Here is a 17,722-nt window from a genome sequence, read left to right as displayed (position 1 = left end):
TTATCCGCAAGATATTCTCGTGGCATTACATTTTAAATATGATTTCTCTAATTCTGTGGTTATTCCGTTCATTCTTCCACATCTTGTAGAACAAAACCGTGCGAGAATATATCAGAAACGCACAGTTTTCATGGTTATATTTTATTATTATATGTTGGTACTCCGAACTTTCCGCCACGGCTTTATTTGTCAATTCATCAATTTGCCTTAAAGAAATCAGTTCTGCCAACCAACATTTTTCAATGCAAAAATCACTAAATGATATTTATGGAAATATTTCATTGATTTCAATAAAAATGCAATGAATTAGAGAAAATAATGTATAATACTCGTACAGAAGGCTCATTCTACCACTCGTTCATTCAAAAATTCGCCACTTAGTGGCTCGTTTTTGAATTTTGAACTCGTGGAAGAATATGAATGCCTTCTGCACTTGTATTATAAATAACTATTCTGGCATATGATCGCCACGGCTGGCTCGGATGTAGTCCAATCTGGACGTCCAATTCTCGATGACTGTTTCCAACATTTGTGGCCGTATATCGGCAATAACACGGCGAATGTTGTCTTCCAAATGGTCAAGCGGCTTATTCGCATAGACCAATGACTTTACATAGCCCCACAGAAAGTAGTATAGCGGAGTTAAATCACAAGATCTTGGAGGCCAATTCACAGGTCCAAAACGTGAAATAAGGCGGTCACCAAACGTTTCTTTCAATAAATCGATTGTGGCACGAGCTGCGTGACATGTTGCGCCGTCTCGTTGGAACCACAGCTTCTGGACATCATGGCTGTTCAATTCAGGAATGAAAAAGTTAGTAATCATGGCTCTATACCGATTACCATTGACTGTAACTTGCTCTATTCGCAAGCGTTGTTCAGGCGTGAGTCTATTCATGATGAATTGCCAAACCAAACTGAGAATAAATCACTTGACAGCTGTTAAATCATTCGCCATCTTGAACAGTAATGCCAACTCAAAGTTATATACCTCGAAAAAAACACCCTATAAAATCAAGACTAACATCCTTAAACGTTGCCAAACTTGAAATTAATCCTAGAAACTCAAGAAATTCTCGACATGTATCTTGCAGATCCGAGAATCTGATAACTAATCATACCCTGATTACCGTCAACTTAAACTCCCTCCCCCAACACATCATCAAGACGAATCGAGATTTGCCCTTCCTCGCAGCCCATTTGGCCCTTGTACACATCCCGCATCATACTGGCGGGGGGAGCTTAATTCGTTCCGAAAGTTCCGTAGAGTTCACCCCAGGTAACAACGTCAACATTGAAATTCAATTTCGTTGCTTCTTACCTTAAACCGGGCTCAAGCTGAGGACCCACCTTGTTTCAGATCGAGAGCGATCTGGGGAAGAACACGACCATGCTCGTCATAGGGGTAGGTGAAATCAGTGGCAGCGCAAGGCGTCAGAAACTTTGCCTGATGCATTTGGGAAAAAATATTTTATATATTTCCCTGAGCTCTCTATATTTATATAATCTTTATGTAACGTATCTACCTAGATTCCAGTTTTATCTTATATGCAGAAATACATCCTCATGTTTTACCGGGTGGTGGGGGACAAATAAATAATCAAACAAATCCTGTTGACAAAAAATGACCAGCAAGCTCTGAAGGATAGGTTCTTCACACTTATTATCCAGAGAAGAATTGAAAGAAACAGAGTGTCAGGTAATTTGATTACCTGATCACTTAGTTCTTCAAACTACCAAATATAAAATGCATTGTTTTTGTCTACTAATTATTGTGAATTGAGGAAAAAAGTTAGGTCATGAACAGAATAGAAACTTTTACTCAACCCTAAATGAATTAGTTCTTCTTCACCCAAATATTTAATTTCATTCATTCCTATCCTAAACCTAACTGACTCAGCTCTTGTTCTCCTCCTTGGCGTGCTCTATCCTTGCCAGGCGTTTGCAATCGACGTGGCAAGCCTTCTTTCATTGGCAGCTTTTCCAAAATAACCATTCAAGGAGATTACCGAACTATGAATGTATTCTTCTCCCTGATTCCCTGCTACCCTCCACTTTGCCTCGCAAAATCATATAGATAATTGAAAGTAACATTCAATGATTCCGTTGTGTTTCATAATTGTAGTCCCAAATATTTTGGAGTTAAACTCGATGCTTCTTTGAATTTCAAGGTCCACTTTGAAAATTTACGTTGAGAATTAAAGTCGTGGAATAATAACTTTCAAATATCAGCTGGTTCTTCATGGTGTGCTAGAGCCAGCACTTTAGGTACGGCAGCTTTGGCCTTGGTTTTTTCTGCTGCTGAATAGCTACTGTTATTCTATTTGGTTCAATGGTGCTCATGTTCATAAAATTGATGAACATCTTAATAATTGTATTAGAAGTATCAGTGGAACTATTAGATCTACACCGTTACATTGGTTACCATTGCTATCACATATACTTCCACCTCATATTCGTAGCAGTAGTTGCTTTCAAGAAATCTTGAGATAAATTTCTACCAGAACTTTCCAAATGTATCTTACCTCCCAGATACAAGAACTACCAGATTCAAGTCACGCAAACCTCAATGGATTATAACATTCCTTCAATCTATTGAAAGTGACGAAATTTGGCTAATGGAGTTCTTGTAATGTCTTCAACAAAGGTCTAATCGTTGATCCTTCAGGGGAAGTTCCAGGTTTCAATCTCTCTAGGAAAATTTAGTGGATTTTAAATCGACTAAGGACTGTTTATGGTCGTTGCAATACTATGCTCTTCAAATGGCATTCTATTGCCCACTATGTGAGTGTGGTGTAGAATAAACGATTGAACACTTAGTGGATAATTGTCCAATCTATAAATTTCATGGTGGTTCCCAAGCTATCAATTCAGTTTCAGTTTCTCCCTCAAAATGGGTTACTAACATCAAATCAATATAATGGAAACTATTATATTTATTACTCCTTTTTGGTTCTTTTCTTTTTTTTCTCTTCTGGTGAAGAGGAAGGATGGAAAAGATTCTGTTTGGATGAAAAGATAAGCCTTCAATATGAATATATCAGCTCATTCTGTAAACAAATATACAAACCAATCACTACTACATTTCCTCAGCTAATACTGAGATTTTATTCAAATATTCTTCTTTATTGGTTGAAGTTGATAATTTTTTGTATTGCTCTATTTTAAAAGAATATAAATATCGTTTTTTTTTCTTACTTGGAAATGCATATATGATGTTACCTACGTCTGCATTTGTTCAAACGCCGCCACTGGGTGGAATGCTCCCTTCCGTACTCAAAAGTTGGCTAATTTGTATGAGTTTGCGTGGGCTAAACGCATTACAGTTTCTGAGACGTTACAACTTTTATGACGCTTCACTTGCGTCGCGCGCTCATAGCTTGGGATAATTCATGTTGATAAGGGAGTTGGGGGTGAAGTTCTAACAAGTGTCGACTGGGATAGTTGCAGTTATACGGGGTGAAACCCAACTTAGGCGTTGCTTGAATGTTGAAATTCGCAACTTCGCCGAGATCTCTCGGTTCGAAATCGGGTTAAATCTGTAATGAAGGTATTTAAGAACTTTAGCTAGATGACAGCTGAATGGGTGACAATCTAACGGGAAGTTTATCGTAGATCTTTTCGGTATTAATTGAAATGGAGAAATTAATTGAATAAAAATTAATTATTTATATGGTACTATCAGTATTTCAGAAAACAAAAAGTATATTGTGTTCTAGTAACTAAAGCAATACTTTTCTAGACGACAATGTAACTTGTTGGCCGAGGCGTTATGCTGTAATCAACAAAGGTTAGAGTTGAGATTGTGCCTAATGGGCACAGGTACGTTAATCTAATGTTGAGGACTGGTTGTGTTTTAAGTGAAAATATCGCGAGAAATAACATTTATTCTCCAGGAACCCATTGAGTACTCAACCTAAGCTAATTCTTTTTTATACCAAATATAACAGATAATCAAATTCTGTAAGAGTTGGTTCACGTGAGCGATTCACTGGATTTCGTGATTAATTCTTTGTGCAAAATTGAAGAGTGACCCATCAATATGATAGTATTTTTCACGGGATATCCAAATAAATTATCGGAAAAACTATCGAACACAGGCATGGAAAGTTATTAGAGAAAAACCGTCTTCCAAAAAAAAAAAATTTTGCTTTTTGCTTTTAAACACCCAATCGATGTTGCTAGTGATCGACTGATTCAAATTCTTGTGTCAACTGAACTTTAAAAGCCTTGAGGTCTTAAACTCTATGCAAATTACATTGTAATTACGTTTGTGAAATGCCTAATTCCAAAGATCGATGAGGATTCGACAAACTTCGATTTTCGTCAACACAACAATACCCTCATTAGTTCTTAAGCGACGCACAAGATTTCGATTCTTCTCATCACTACCTTGTCCCTACAGCTCAATAATTTTCCACTAGTTCCACTATTGCCGGTCAAGAAAATGCTTCACGACAACCCAAAATTTAGCTTGCAAAATTTTCCCTATTTTGTCGAAGTTTCAACAATTTCAATGCATTGTTGAAGCGTGTGTTTTTCCATTTTTAGTAATGACGTTGTTTTTTTTTTCGAATATCAAAAGATGAAGTGATAACTGCCTATATAGCCAGGCTATTCGTTATGAATTCTCCTATTGGAAAACCCTTCCTATTTCTGATAGAGATTCTGTTCATTATTGATAATATGAAGCTAGTCGTTCATAATCATGTTGCTATTCCAGATGGAATATATTACTTCATTTCTAATCTCCAACCAAACATGGGTAATAGCTAATGACACTCCTACCATTCCAAATGTAATCTCTCAGGGTCACTCCAAGCAGGAGTGTAGAAGAGGCCGTCCGGAATAGAAAAATATTGAGATCCACTGACCCAACAGAATAGCTATCATACATCCTCCTTTGCCATTCCAGCACCCGTGTCCGCCGACTTATTTATACAACTCTCCTTCCAATTTAGGGTGGCTAAAGAAGGGACTAATGCGAATCTATGGTGTTTTTATCGCGCAGAGAGCCTCGAGTTCCAAGCATGCAGCCTGAGGGATAACACATTCTGCCTTGTGCCTTTTCGAGAGTCCTCACAGGGGCAATTCGCAGAAGCTGTCTTCTTTGTATCAATCGATTCCGGTGACACAATAGAGTAGCTGGGGGCCGTTTACACAGGGGTATCATTTGTTATCTCGAACGGAAAGCGGATGAAGGAAAGAAACTGGAAAATCATAGGGTAGTGTAGGAAATCGAATTTTTCATCTTCGAGGATCGGTGGTAAGATAAATCTGGATGGGGTTGTATGCTTGCAAATGCGAATTGGTCGTGTGATGTGGCTGGAGGTCATTAAGACATTAAGGACATTTGGTGTATTTTAAATTGACTTAGGATTTGTTATGAATATTTAATGTCATCTATTCCAATCCTTAACCTATCTTCCTCAGCTCTTGTTCTTCTACTTGGCGTGCTCTATCCATGTCAGACGTTGGTGATCAACATAGTAAGCTTTCTTTTATTGGCAGCTTTCCTAAAATGAACATTTGAGGGGATTACACAACTATGAATGTATTCTTCTCCCTGGTATCCTGCTACTCTCCACTTTGTCTTGCAAAATCATAGAGTTAATTGAAAGTAACTTCCAATAATTCCGTCCTGAATCATAATCATACTCCTTAATATTTTCGAGTTAAACTTGATTCTTGTTTGAACTTCAAGATCCACTTTGAAAATGTACGTTTGAAATTGAAATTTTTTTAAACAGGGCTTATGTTCAAGTTGATGCACATCAGTGGATGCTGACGGGGCACTGTCGGTACAAACATCATTTGTACCGTATGGGTAAGTCAGCAGACGAGATTTGCAGGCTCTGTGGATCGGAAGTAGAAACGGCTGAACACTTGATATGCAAGTGTCCAGAGCTGGCTGGCCTAAGAACCATTCACATGGGCAAGCCGGTACTGGATACCAGAGAGGTAATGGCCAAGGCCCCTAGGGAGGTTGTCAATTTTATTAACGTCGTTGATGACCTCCCTGGGTTTCTATGAATGAGTAGGATAGTGAACGAACGATCTGCATGGTCGCAGCTCCCGGAAGGCTTACCGAAGCAAAACGACCCCAATTCAAATAATAATAATAATAATCATCAGTGGAACTATTAGATCTATACCTTCACATCGGTTACCATTGCTATCACAGATACTTCCACCTCATATTCGTAGACAGGTTGCAGTCAAGAAATCTTGAGATGAATTTGTACCCAAACTCATTTCCAATTGTATTTTACCTCCCAAATACTAGAACTGCCAGATTAAAGTCACGCAAACCTCTATGGATTAATATTTTTTCTTTGAATCTATTCAAACTGACAATGAAATTGGGCGTTAGGAATTGAGTTCTTGTAATGTCTTCAACAGACGACTAATCGTTGATCCTTCGGAGAGTTTTAGGTTTCAATCGCCCTAGGAAAATTTGGTGTATTCTAAATCGGCTAAGAACTTTTCATGGTCGTTGCAATGCAATAGTATGCTCTTGTTATGGCATTCTATCAAAAGCCCACTCTGTGAGTGTTGTGTAGAAGAAATCATTGAATTGGTGAATACTTGTCCAATTTTTAAATTTCCTGGTGGTGTCCAAGCTATCCATTCAGTTTCAGATCCTTTTTGAGAATGGGTCGCTTACTTCAAATCAATATAATGGAAACTAACATATGTTACTACTTTCTGGTTTTTATCTTTTTTGTTCTCAGATTTAAGTATAAAGTCATCAACCCTTGGTGAAGAGAAAGGATGTAGAAGATTTTATTTGGATGAAGAGGAGGCCCTTCAATATAAATATGTCAGCGTATTCTGTAAAAAAAATACACAAACCAATCACTACTCCTATACGGGGAGGCAGAGTTTTTGCTGTGGTTTTTATCTGTACTCCTTTATCATACGTTGAGATGTTTGATGCCTCGTTTATATTCCCTCAGCTCTACTGAGATTTCATCTACACATGCTTTATTGTTTGGAGTTAATAATTCGTATTGCTCTCTCGCAAAAAAAATATATATTAGGTCAGATGTTATTGTTATGTTCTAATTTGGAAAATTCCAGATGTGCTCGTACGGTTCAGAAATTTAATCAAGCGTTATGATAGCTAGATTAAATTTTTGCTAATAACGTTGACAGTATGATATTTCTTCGAGTTATGAGGATTTCAGAAGATGTGATTTCTCTTTATTCCATTTGTGTTCTTTGAATTATTCTGACAAAAGAGATATGAAGCTGACTCTCCTTTTTATTTCATTGTCATTTCAATCATTTCATTTTCACAATCTTCCTTTATTTTCTCACAAAATTTCATTACAATATGAATTACTAGTATCTGCTTCTATAATGTTTTTCATTTTTCATATTAATTGAATTGGGATTTGTATGGATGCAAAGATTCTTTTACTCGTTTCTTATTTTCTGCTTAGCTTTTCCTCATTCAACGTTTTCATTATTTTTTGAAATTTTTCATGTAATTTGTGTTCTCTGATTTGAGACATCTAATCATGGAAAGATACATGCTTCAACAACGTTTATTTTTTGTTTCATAAAAATCAATAACCATTTGTGAAAAATGAGAGAAATTCAAGTTCACTCACTATTCGTCGTGTTGCAGACAAATTTGAATTGAATCTGCTTTACAAAAGTCAAGTACCAAGTAATACACCATACTTGGTGCCACTTCCAAATTTGTCTACAATACGACGAATAGTGAGTTGATGAACTGATTCACTTTGTTTTCTTGCTTATTGCTATACTGCCTATTCAATCCAAATAAAATTTTGAAACTTCAAACTTCAGTTGCGCCCTTAGAGTTCCACATACCTATATAATATAATTTGGTCTCCAAGAATGCAATTTGCGCGTGAATGAACGAGAGCTCAAAAGCTCAAACTTCTATCAGTTTCCTTGCTATCAGTTTTCTTGCCATCAGTTTTGTTTCCCATTAAAATTTGACCAGTAGAGATCCTGGCCTCAGAAATATTGTATATAATATAATAATAATATAATATTGTATTGCAATAAGATCTTACCTGTCTTCAGAGTTACCTTTGCAGATTCAATTCAATCCAACCCGATCCATTTTCAAATTGATTTCGATGGAAAATGTATTTATTTACTGGTATTTCTCTCAACTAAATTAGCTTTAACCACCTTTGCTAATATTTAACTAATATTTCTTTTTATTTCAGTGGTTTCATCAGTTGGCGCAGTGCTTGGGAGAAGTGCAACTCTTCCTTGTGAAATTGAGCCTAACATAAGAGAAGATAGAGTTTATATGGTATTATGGTACAGAGACGGTCATGCAAAGCCAATATATAGGTGAGTTACATTTCAAGCTTGGTAAAGAAGTTTTTACTATTGCTGAAAAACTAGTATACTGTCAAGACATTGATTTCTGTTGCGTGATTCAGAAATCATATTGTAATGGAAGAAAGGAAATATTTCAATATAAAATTACAAATATCCTTTATAATAAAAACAAAAAAATATAATGCATGCATACACATTGAAAACTCCTATATGTTAACTTCTTGTCGAATATATGAACAAAAAACTTTATCGTATTCAAAGAAGAATTTCAATCTTATTATTCATTTCGTATGGAGAATATTTTGTACTGTCTTAGGAACGCACGGAAATATAATGAATTTTGGATTCAGTAGGAGTATAATATATATTCAGCAGGAATATTATATATTCAGTAGGAATATTATATATTCAGCAGTAATATTATTTATTCAGCACTAATATTTTCAATTCAACCGGAATCTAATCGATTCAGTCGGAATGTTTTAATTTTTGGGTTTGAACCCTTTTTGATAATGCTTAAGAAAATATAATATAATATGGTGACGACTCTCCTGTCAACTCATTGCAGTTTCCAAGTGTAGCTACCATTACCGAAAGCACAAAACTTGATGCATCAAAATTAATAAGGCTCTTGACGTTAATATTCAAAACATTCCTCATTGAGAGGTTGAATAAACCTAACCCTAGATGCAATAAATGGAATCCATACATTCCTTTTAACATTTGTGTGCATTCGAAATAGAATTCCTCGAATGTTCCATTCGATACGATACAATAGCGACCGAATTTCCTATTTTATCTTCCGGAGGGTATTGTCATTCAATGGAATGTCCGAAAATGTTACAATTCAGCAGGAATATATTCCATCGCAGCAGGAACATTTTCTATTTCATCGGAAACATTTCACATTGCCGGTTACCTAGTAAGGTGGAACATTTCCTGAGAATACATATATAGTCTAAGTGTTCTGCATCCGACGGTGCTATCGAAAAGGAATAATACGTTGACGTTCAGGAAGGATATAACGTCCTGCAGGATTGTTCCACATCATCTGCTGCATAACCGTCGTCGAACATATTGAACACGTTCCCGAACTGTTACCGTCATTTTCTGGAATTGAAGTCAACGTCACGGAGTTTGTGGGCAAGGCTCCGTGGAAAATTGAAATTCTACAATTCCGCGATTGTTTTCTGTTTGCACCCCGGCCCTCTGCCTCCTTACGGTCTATTTGGGGCATTCAAATGGGGAATTTTCCGATGTAACCTTCACGCCTCATTTCTACCATTGGAGCAGAATTGAACTGACGGTTCTGTCGCTCTGTCAACAGTACAAAGGCATTTCACGCCCAGCAGATATTCAGTTATTCCAGAGAGGGTGTAAGGGCTGTTATGGAAATTGATTCGAAAAATTGTTTTGAAGTCGATTACAGAAAAGCCCGTCAAATATTGGTTTGTTTAATGATGAACAAACAGAAGATGCGCATTTGTATGGGTGAAGTTGAGTTGTCCTGGAAGTTTTTGTTTTTGCATTGGCACCAGTCAAGAACAATCCACTTCAATTTTATAAGTTTTCAGACATGGAAAACACAAGGGTTGAAGTTAGATTGAAACAATTATAAATCTATTATTACGAACGCCGTCTATGAAAACCTCTTATAAAATAAGTATAATTCAATCTAACACTTCAACTATACAGGGTGCTTCATTAGCCCCCGACAAATTTTGTCATATGAAAGATCATGTAATTTCAACAAAAAACAATATCGTAACATATTCCCGATTTGAATTATTTGAGAAAATAAATAACCTCAAATGTTTCATTCCTATCTATTGATGTGATTTGTTAATAACAAAAGAGTAAGCTTAGAAAGGAGCGTAAGTAAAGTTTTCAGTTCATTTTCAATAAGTATTCCCTCGGGTATTCCTATTGGCATGCTCTTCCATGCTATTAGCATACATTTTGAGGTGTAACTTTTCAACTTACACACAACAACAAACTCTTGCAACAAATCTTAACTCTCTGCAATAATTTCAGTATAATAGAACACAACAATGACAATACCTACTGATAATGATAACTTATGAGTGTATTTAGGGTTGTTTCTAAGCATAATTTGTATTAATAATGAAACATCATAGACTTAAATGAAACTTTTCTCTTAAATAATTGAAATCGTACATGTGTTCCCATAATGTTTTTTCTGATGGTAATACTAGGCCTTTCATAAAACTAAGTATATCAGAGAGCTAATGAATCACCCTGTATATTAAATATCAACTTGAGTATTCAAAATTTATTTTCAGCTAAGAGCCATCACTGTTATCATTCCAATTTTAACACGACGAAATTGAAAAATCTCAGGCTTTTCAGTCGTGGTCCAGTCGGTTTTCACCAAACGTTTCGCTTATTACCACAGAAGCTTCTTCAGAGGTTTTTAGGTCGTTTCTAAGTCCTACCGGAGAAGTTCAGCGTCGAGTTACAATCAGAAACCTAGAAATCTCTGAAGATGAAGAAACTGACCAAGGCTTGAAAGCCTCAAGTTTTTCAATCAGGACGTGAAAGCCATCAAACCAATTACAACATGTTTCAACATCATTTAAACCAGAAGGCTTAGAAAATTCAACCAGTTTCTTTTTTGATTTAACACATTCCAAAACTTAAACTTTGAAAATTTCGCATACTCGTAGCATTGATCTTTTCCTATGATAGCTAGAGAACAAATTGATTTTAGAGGCAATAAATCAAGGAATCGAATTGTCAGAAGTTCATATGTCTCAATAATCTGTTTTACTTATTCTATCTTCTATTTTTTATTGACGTTTGAAAATCGAGGAGTTCAACCAGAAAAATGTTTCAATTTAATTTTCAATTTATTTGAGATTCTAACCACTATTACAATGTGCTTAAATATAGTACAAAATACATTTGCAACAATTTCAATGTTATCCCCATCAAGACGAACAACAACTAAGCAGTGCTTGTTCATGTTGTTCGGACTTATCAAGTAGTACAAACAAAAAAAACAAAAGAAAACCCTAGATGAAATGAAAAGAAAGGCACGGACATAGAGAACAACAATTTTTGCACTTCACGGCAAGAATCAATAGCTTAAGGATTCCAGAAAAAAAATGAAATATATCAAATTCACAAATCGAAGTTGAATCGGTTCTCGAACAAAAGTTTTCTTAGCTGCCTACTGAACCTTTTTCTATTCTTTATTCTTCTAACATTTAGTGAGATTCTGTTATAGTATGTTGGCCCAATATAGAAAATGAAACATTGTGAGCAACTCTTCCTGAATCAATCTTCGAATCAATGAATATGAAGAAAACAACGAATGGTGTTTTATAAAAATCAGAACTTTTATTTGAATTCTCTTCGTTCTTGCTACGAATCTATAGAATATTCCTCAACGAACTGTGGCTCGTAATGGGGAATTTCGTTGAACTCTGTTTCCGTGAAGGAGTTTTCGAAGCCCTAATTGTCCCCAACTCGACCATACCTTCATAGTTAAGGCAGGACGTGACGAGAATTGAGATTGAATTTTAGCCAGTCATGAAACCGAATTCCTAAATTAAAACAGTTTTATTTTCAGTTGAATCCACTGTTAGCAACTTTCTATCCCTAAAGAAAGGTTTCTTAGTTTTCTTTTCTACACTTGAAATAAGAGAAAAACTGTTTTACACTCTCCAGAGTGTGTTTAGTTCCGATAAACCTTGTTTTATTACAAGTCTGGAATAAATAAAGTTACGAGCTGTAGAATTCTGAAAGTTTGGAATATACCTAGACTATCTACATGCGAATAAGAAAACTTTACAGTTTTGGTACTGGGTTTGAAGGCAATAATTTGAATTCTGAAATATGTAGTAAAATGGCTATTTTGTAGTAAAATGGCTATTATATCAAACTACTTTGCAAGTTTTCACTTTGCACTTTTCAAATTGGTTTACGTTGCACGAAAATCTTGAAGAATTGAAATGCGAGAAAAAAGTTCCTCAACACATATTGATATCAACAACCCTATTTTTAAAATTGCACAGTATTTTGCATCATTTCATAGGAATAATAACCATTTAGGGTGTGGAGAACTTTGCCTCACAAGTATTCCTTTTTCACACCATACTAGGGGACACTGATATCAGTAGGGGAACAATATGAGAACCCTCTGGAAAAACACACTTCGCTAATCTCAAGCAGAAAGAGCTACCATAGCTGCTATAAGCATAGCTTTGATAATTTTCAAGACTGCTGATGGGACATTGTAGTAATAAATATCTTTTGCGTTCAATGCACAGATGGAATTTACTGCCTCTGTGGAGAAGGAAACAGCCTCATATTTGAACGAGTCATCTCAAATGTTGTAACAGTTAAGGCTTCCATCTACGTTGTCAGATCCTCAAAACCATGGACAACTTTCTGACGACTTAATAAACAAGGTATCAGAATAAAAGATCAAGCTGATCTCAGTTCTGAAACATTGCTTTGAACCAATCAGCCATAATAACTTATCAATTCTAGAAAGCACAGCTATGCCTTCCTTTGTATTTAAATATCTCACTTGAACAGAACTCTGCCGATAGTTCCATGAGTCACAAAATGTACTCATACCGATAGTCATCTGTCAAAAGTCCCAATAAATTCGTAGTTCAACGCATAGCCGATGCATAAGCTTCTTAATGTAGAATGAAGGAAATATCAAGAATTTTTTCGCTTGTGCAAATTTTTTTCTGTTATTCCATTAATGAATTATTATACTGCAGTGTTCTCTTCTAAGTACACAGAGGGTTTTTTTTTGACTTAATATCGTATTTTGATCCACTTTTTTTCTATAAGGATCTGTCCAGCCAATCGTCGAGAACTTTTGGACCATTCATCGAACATTTTGGTGGAGAAATCAAGCATATGTTCAGTTGTATACGAACGTTTTGCGATCTCATCGTAATGAAATGTTCCAAGGAAGCTTTCAAGTCATATCAGCGGCAGATGTTCCTCTCTAATCGAGTTATCAACTCATGAAATCAGCTACTAGCAACAGTTGGTGATGCCAGAACTGCGAATATCTTCAACAGAAGACTTGGCAGTGGTGATCTAGTTGACGTTGATGTCTTCCATTTGAAATCATTCCGGAATAATTGATATTCTTTCTAGCTTAATGTAATTTTGTTCGAGTTGCATTTTAGTCGACTTTCAATCATTCACAGTAGGATATATTTGAATGTTGAATTACCACAGAACTTTGAGAAAGCCTTACTTTGGATACATACATATTTATTTGCCTGGCAATGAAATTTCAGCAATGACAAAAAATCAACTTATAGCAATCAAGAGAAAATATGAAAATATCCATAATTCAATCAAGTAAACAGTTAATACATGTAAAAGATTATTTGAAGGATCTACTCCTACTTCTACTCCAGGTGAAGGAATTATGAGTACATGGAAGCATATTAAAAAAAAAATCAAAGACGTTTTCAACAAATCTCTTCAATACGAGAAAAGCTCAGAATGCGCAATAGAATGTTCCAAGAGAACTCACTAATCGATCTAGATTTTCGTGTTAAGAAGTAAAACAGAGATACTCGACAACATTGTTGAAAGTTATCTTCCGAATTATTTTTTCAACGTCCAACGAAATGAGAAAGATACGATCCCACTAACAAAGCCAGACATTTGCATGTTGTAGGAGACTTTTCACATTAACTTCCGACGTTGCCAAATCCGATGACAAATCGTTCCATATGAATCATGACCGTCTTCTTTTTATTTTACATCCGATTCCAGGACTTAATGCAATCGTTGCGTGTTGAGTGTCAGTGATTCATTTTCTACTCAATGCAAAGATATTCATCACTTTTTGGACGAGGACGTTTGTGAGAGCCGTTAAATCATAGGAACACGAAGAAGTTCGACGGATATTCATGTCTGGGAAGTGGAGAGTTGGAAAATCGTTCTGGCTCCTTCGAATACATGAGAGTTGTCGAAATGATTACGTCAATTGAGATAATCATTCAATCAGGGATTTGATTTGGTTTATCAAATGAAACTCATAAAAAAACTAAAAAGGTAGTGCATTTGGCGACAGTAACGGTTGATCATTTATGCACCTTTTGTCCTTTGGAGACCACGAAACTATATACAGAGTGGCCATTTGAAAACGAAACAGACGAGATTACAGACGAAATAAAGTTTTTCGATAGAAATGCTCGGACAGGTCGATTTCTGTTTCGAGGGGAACAACTTAAGATGTAGGTTACGGACGCATAGCGCTTCAACCCTTGCTGCTACAACCCCCACCCCCAATTTTTGAATAGGGAAGATGGGGTGAGTGATACCTCAATTTAAGGGTATTTTTATACTGATTTCAGCACAGTAATTGTTTTTTCATTTTATGCATTAGTTCTCGAAATATTCATGCGTTAGTTAGTTAGGAAGGAAGCCACAGTCAAGGTTGTTTTGAAGCTCAAAATGTCGATTACTACAAGTGCCATGAAAACACCACTTCATTTTCGAATACTCAGTTAAGAATATTTCGAGAACTAATGCATAAAATGAAAAAACAATTACTGTGCTGAATTCAGTATAAAAATACCTTTCAAATGAGGTATCACTCACCCCATCTTCCCTATTCAAAATTTGGGGGTGAGGGTTGTAGTAGCAAGGGTTGAAGCGCTATGCGTCCGTAACCTACATCTTAAGTTGTCCCCCTCGAAACAGAAATCGACCTGTCCGAGCATTTCTATCGAAAAGCTTTAATTCGTCTGTAATCTCGTCTGTTTCGTTTTCAAATGGCCACCCTGTATAGGTATAGTATATCCAGTTACTTGAACTATTCCATAATATGGCTTGGCCAGATGTCCCTTTGAAGTAGATACCGCGATCCGCCGATACCGGGGTTTATTTGAAAGTATTGTTGGGCAATAAATTCACTGGCCCCAATGGAATTTCTGGGAACTTGGTCAACCTTTGTATAATCGAAATATTCTGGTTTCCTCCAAGTGACTTTTTAAATGCTATATATTCATGAGATTAGAATCACCTTGAAGAGATTCTTTCATCATATTTTATACAGACAAGGAGTGCTGATGTTCTGAAGATACGATTCTCTTAAAATTTGGTTATCGTGTTTATGGACCAACCAAACCGAACGGTTTGCAGAATTGTATTCTTTCAACAAAGTCTGTTCAGACTGGATTCCTGGTCAGCCGGGAAGTTGGCGACCCATTTCAAAAAAGAATCTGAAACTGAATTGTTAGCTTGAAAACCACCATGAAACTTATAAATGGGACAAGTATTCACCAAGTAGTCAATGGTTCCTTCTACGCCACACTGTGGGCTTCCAATAAAATAACATTTGAAGAGCATATTATCGTAACGACTATGATTTGAAGTAATCGATTTGAAAATGGTACACCAAAGTTTCCTTGGAAAACTGAAATGTTGGTTATTGGCAATTCATAACTGAAACTTCAGCTCCCTAGAATTCAAAGTATCCAAGTAATTAATGTTTAATTGAAGTTGAATTTTGCACAAAAAAAAAGTGAACCAATCAATAACTCGAAAACCACTAGAGATAAGGATGAGATAGTTCATACAGAAATAATTTAGAAGCTATGGTGCTGCATTAAAAAATTGAAGATGTTAGTACTCAGTAATATAAGTGGCAACAATGTAGCGTTGAAAATGTTGTAGATCTGAGAGCAATGATTCCTGACCAAGAAATTAAATTTTCGATCAAATAGTTCTTCTCTCTCTACATATAGAATGGTATTTCAAGATATGAATATACATTGAATTCTATTAAAAAAAAATTGCAAAATTATTAATGTAAAATCCACTCAACTATCCTGAAGTTGTGTCTCCCTTCATCCAGACGAAAACAGTACTCAAAACCATATAGATGCTGGAATTTCATGCAGATGTAAACACATCACGGTCAAAGGACCATCTCGAGCATATCCTTACAAATGGCGCAAGCCATTATACAAAAACAGATCCGGTAAAATTAATTCCGCCAGCAGGAGAATAAATAGGACGAAAGTCCTTTGAATCTCGATTCAATACCATCCCAATCCTACTAATAGCGAATCTCCTGTTCGGATGGATCATCTCGCAGGCCGAACAGTCCTTGAGTTCTCGCAGGACGAGGTTTTGTCCTTCGAGAAAGAGAGCTCGCGGGACTCCGCCATTCAGCCATCTGGCCGAAAGCATCACTCCCACAAAAGGATCAAGCATGAATTATTCGGAATTAAAATACGGCTTTAATTAAAATTTCACAGGTTTAGTTATAACTCTAGCCGTTTTAATTTCGGACGTTGCATGGGGGATTTTTACGATGGCATGAGCGAAAGAGGCTGCTTGATTATGGGAGATGACGATGCAGTTAACTGCAGCTGAAGAAGGAGACGTTCGTTTATAACTCAATTTTTGTGGTTACCGAGAACTTGAGTGGTGGAAAAATTAAATGTTTTCTCTACACTATGGAAGACAAATTATATGTTCTATCATCCATATTTTTTCCTTAAAATTCGACTGTAATTGTCATCATAGTCACTCTCAAGAGTGTACGCATCTCAATACTTATCAATACATTCTTTGTACAGGGTGGGCAAATAAGAGAGGTAAGCGGCTATATCTCAGTAACCACTCATCGTAGAGACTTGCGGTAAAAATTTTTACCCCTAAAGTAAACAAAAGAAAACACTGGAAATTGTTTTGAAGTTCATACCTCCACCGCTAAGGGGCGTAATAGCTATCGTCGAGTAGAAAAATGCATTTTACTCGAAAAATTTTCATATTAAGTTGGAAAAGAAATATCATCACTGTAAACCTTGGAAAACTCTCTATTTGTTTGACTTGTCACTTTCGATTTTGCAACATCAAATGAGGGTGGGGGAAAGATAGAAATCTGACTGATTGAAATGTCTGTAACTTCAGTTTGGCTCAACATTTTTGAGCAAATTAGATCTTATTTGAGAGACAACATCTTGTTGATTAAGGAAAAAATATACTCATGATGAATTTGATTCAGCTGCTTCAGATAGGGAGCGCTTATTTGATGTCGCAAAATCGAAAGTGACAATTTAAACAGATAGAGAATTTTCCAAGGTTTACAGTGATGATATTTTTTTTCCAAATTAAAATGAAAATTTTTCGAGTAAAATGCATTTTTCTACTCGACGATAGCTATTACGCCCCCTAGCGGTGGAGGTATGAACTTCAAAACAATTTCCAGTGTTTTCTTTTGTTTACATTAGTGGTAAAATTTTTTACCGCAAGTCTCTATGATGAGTGGATCCTGAGATATAGCCGCTTACCTCGCTTATTTGCCCACCCTGTACATAGGCATACAACTTTGCTTCCGCCGTTTTTTCTCCGAAATTCGAGGCTT

At 36.1% G+C, this 17,722-nt stretch overlaps 1 protein-coding gene across 1 annotated transcript in view; it reads left to right on the top strand.

Moving 5' to 3' along the window:
• The window catches only part of LOC123680036 (nephrin-like), a 410,663-nt gene that overhangs the window by 236,465 nt on the left and 156,476 nt on the right, over positions 1-17,722 (top strand). Inside the window, exon 2 of the mRNA XM_045617684.1 lies at positions 8,214-8,343. Coding sequence (XP_045473640.1) covers positions 8,214-8,343 — 130 coding nt within the window. The remainder of the gene's footprint in view (positions 1-8,213; positions 8,344-17,722) is intronic.

This window comes from Harmonia axyridis, chromosome 1 (genome assembly GCF_914767665.1).
Source record: "Harmonia axyridis chromosome 1, icHarAxyr1.1, whole genome shotgun sequence".
In the NCBI taxonomy this organism is placed as follows: Eukaryota; Metazoa; Arthropoda; class Insecta; order Coleoptera; family Coccinellidae; genus Harmonia; species Harmonia axyridis.
Note: the sequence above shows the minus strand (reverse complement) of the source record. Positions and strands in the feature narration are given on the sequence as shown.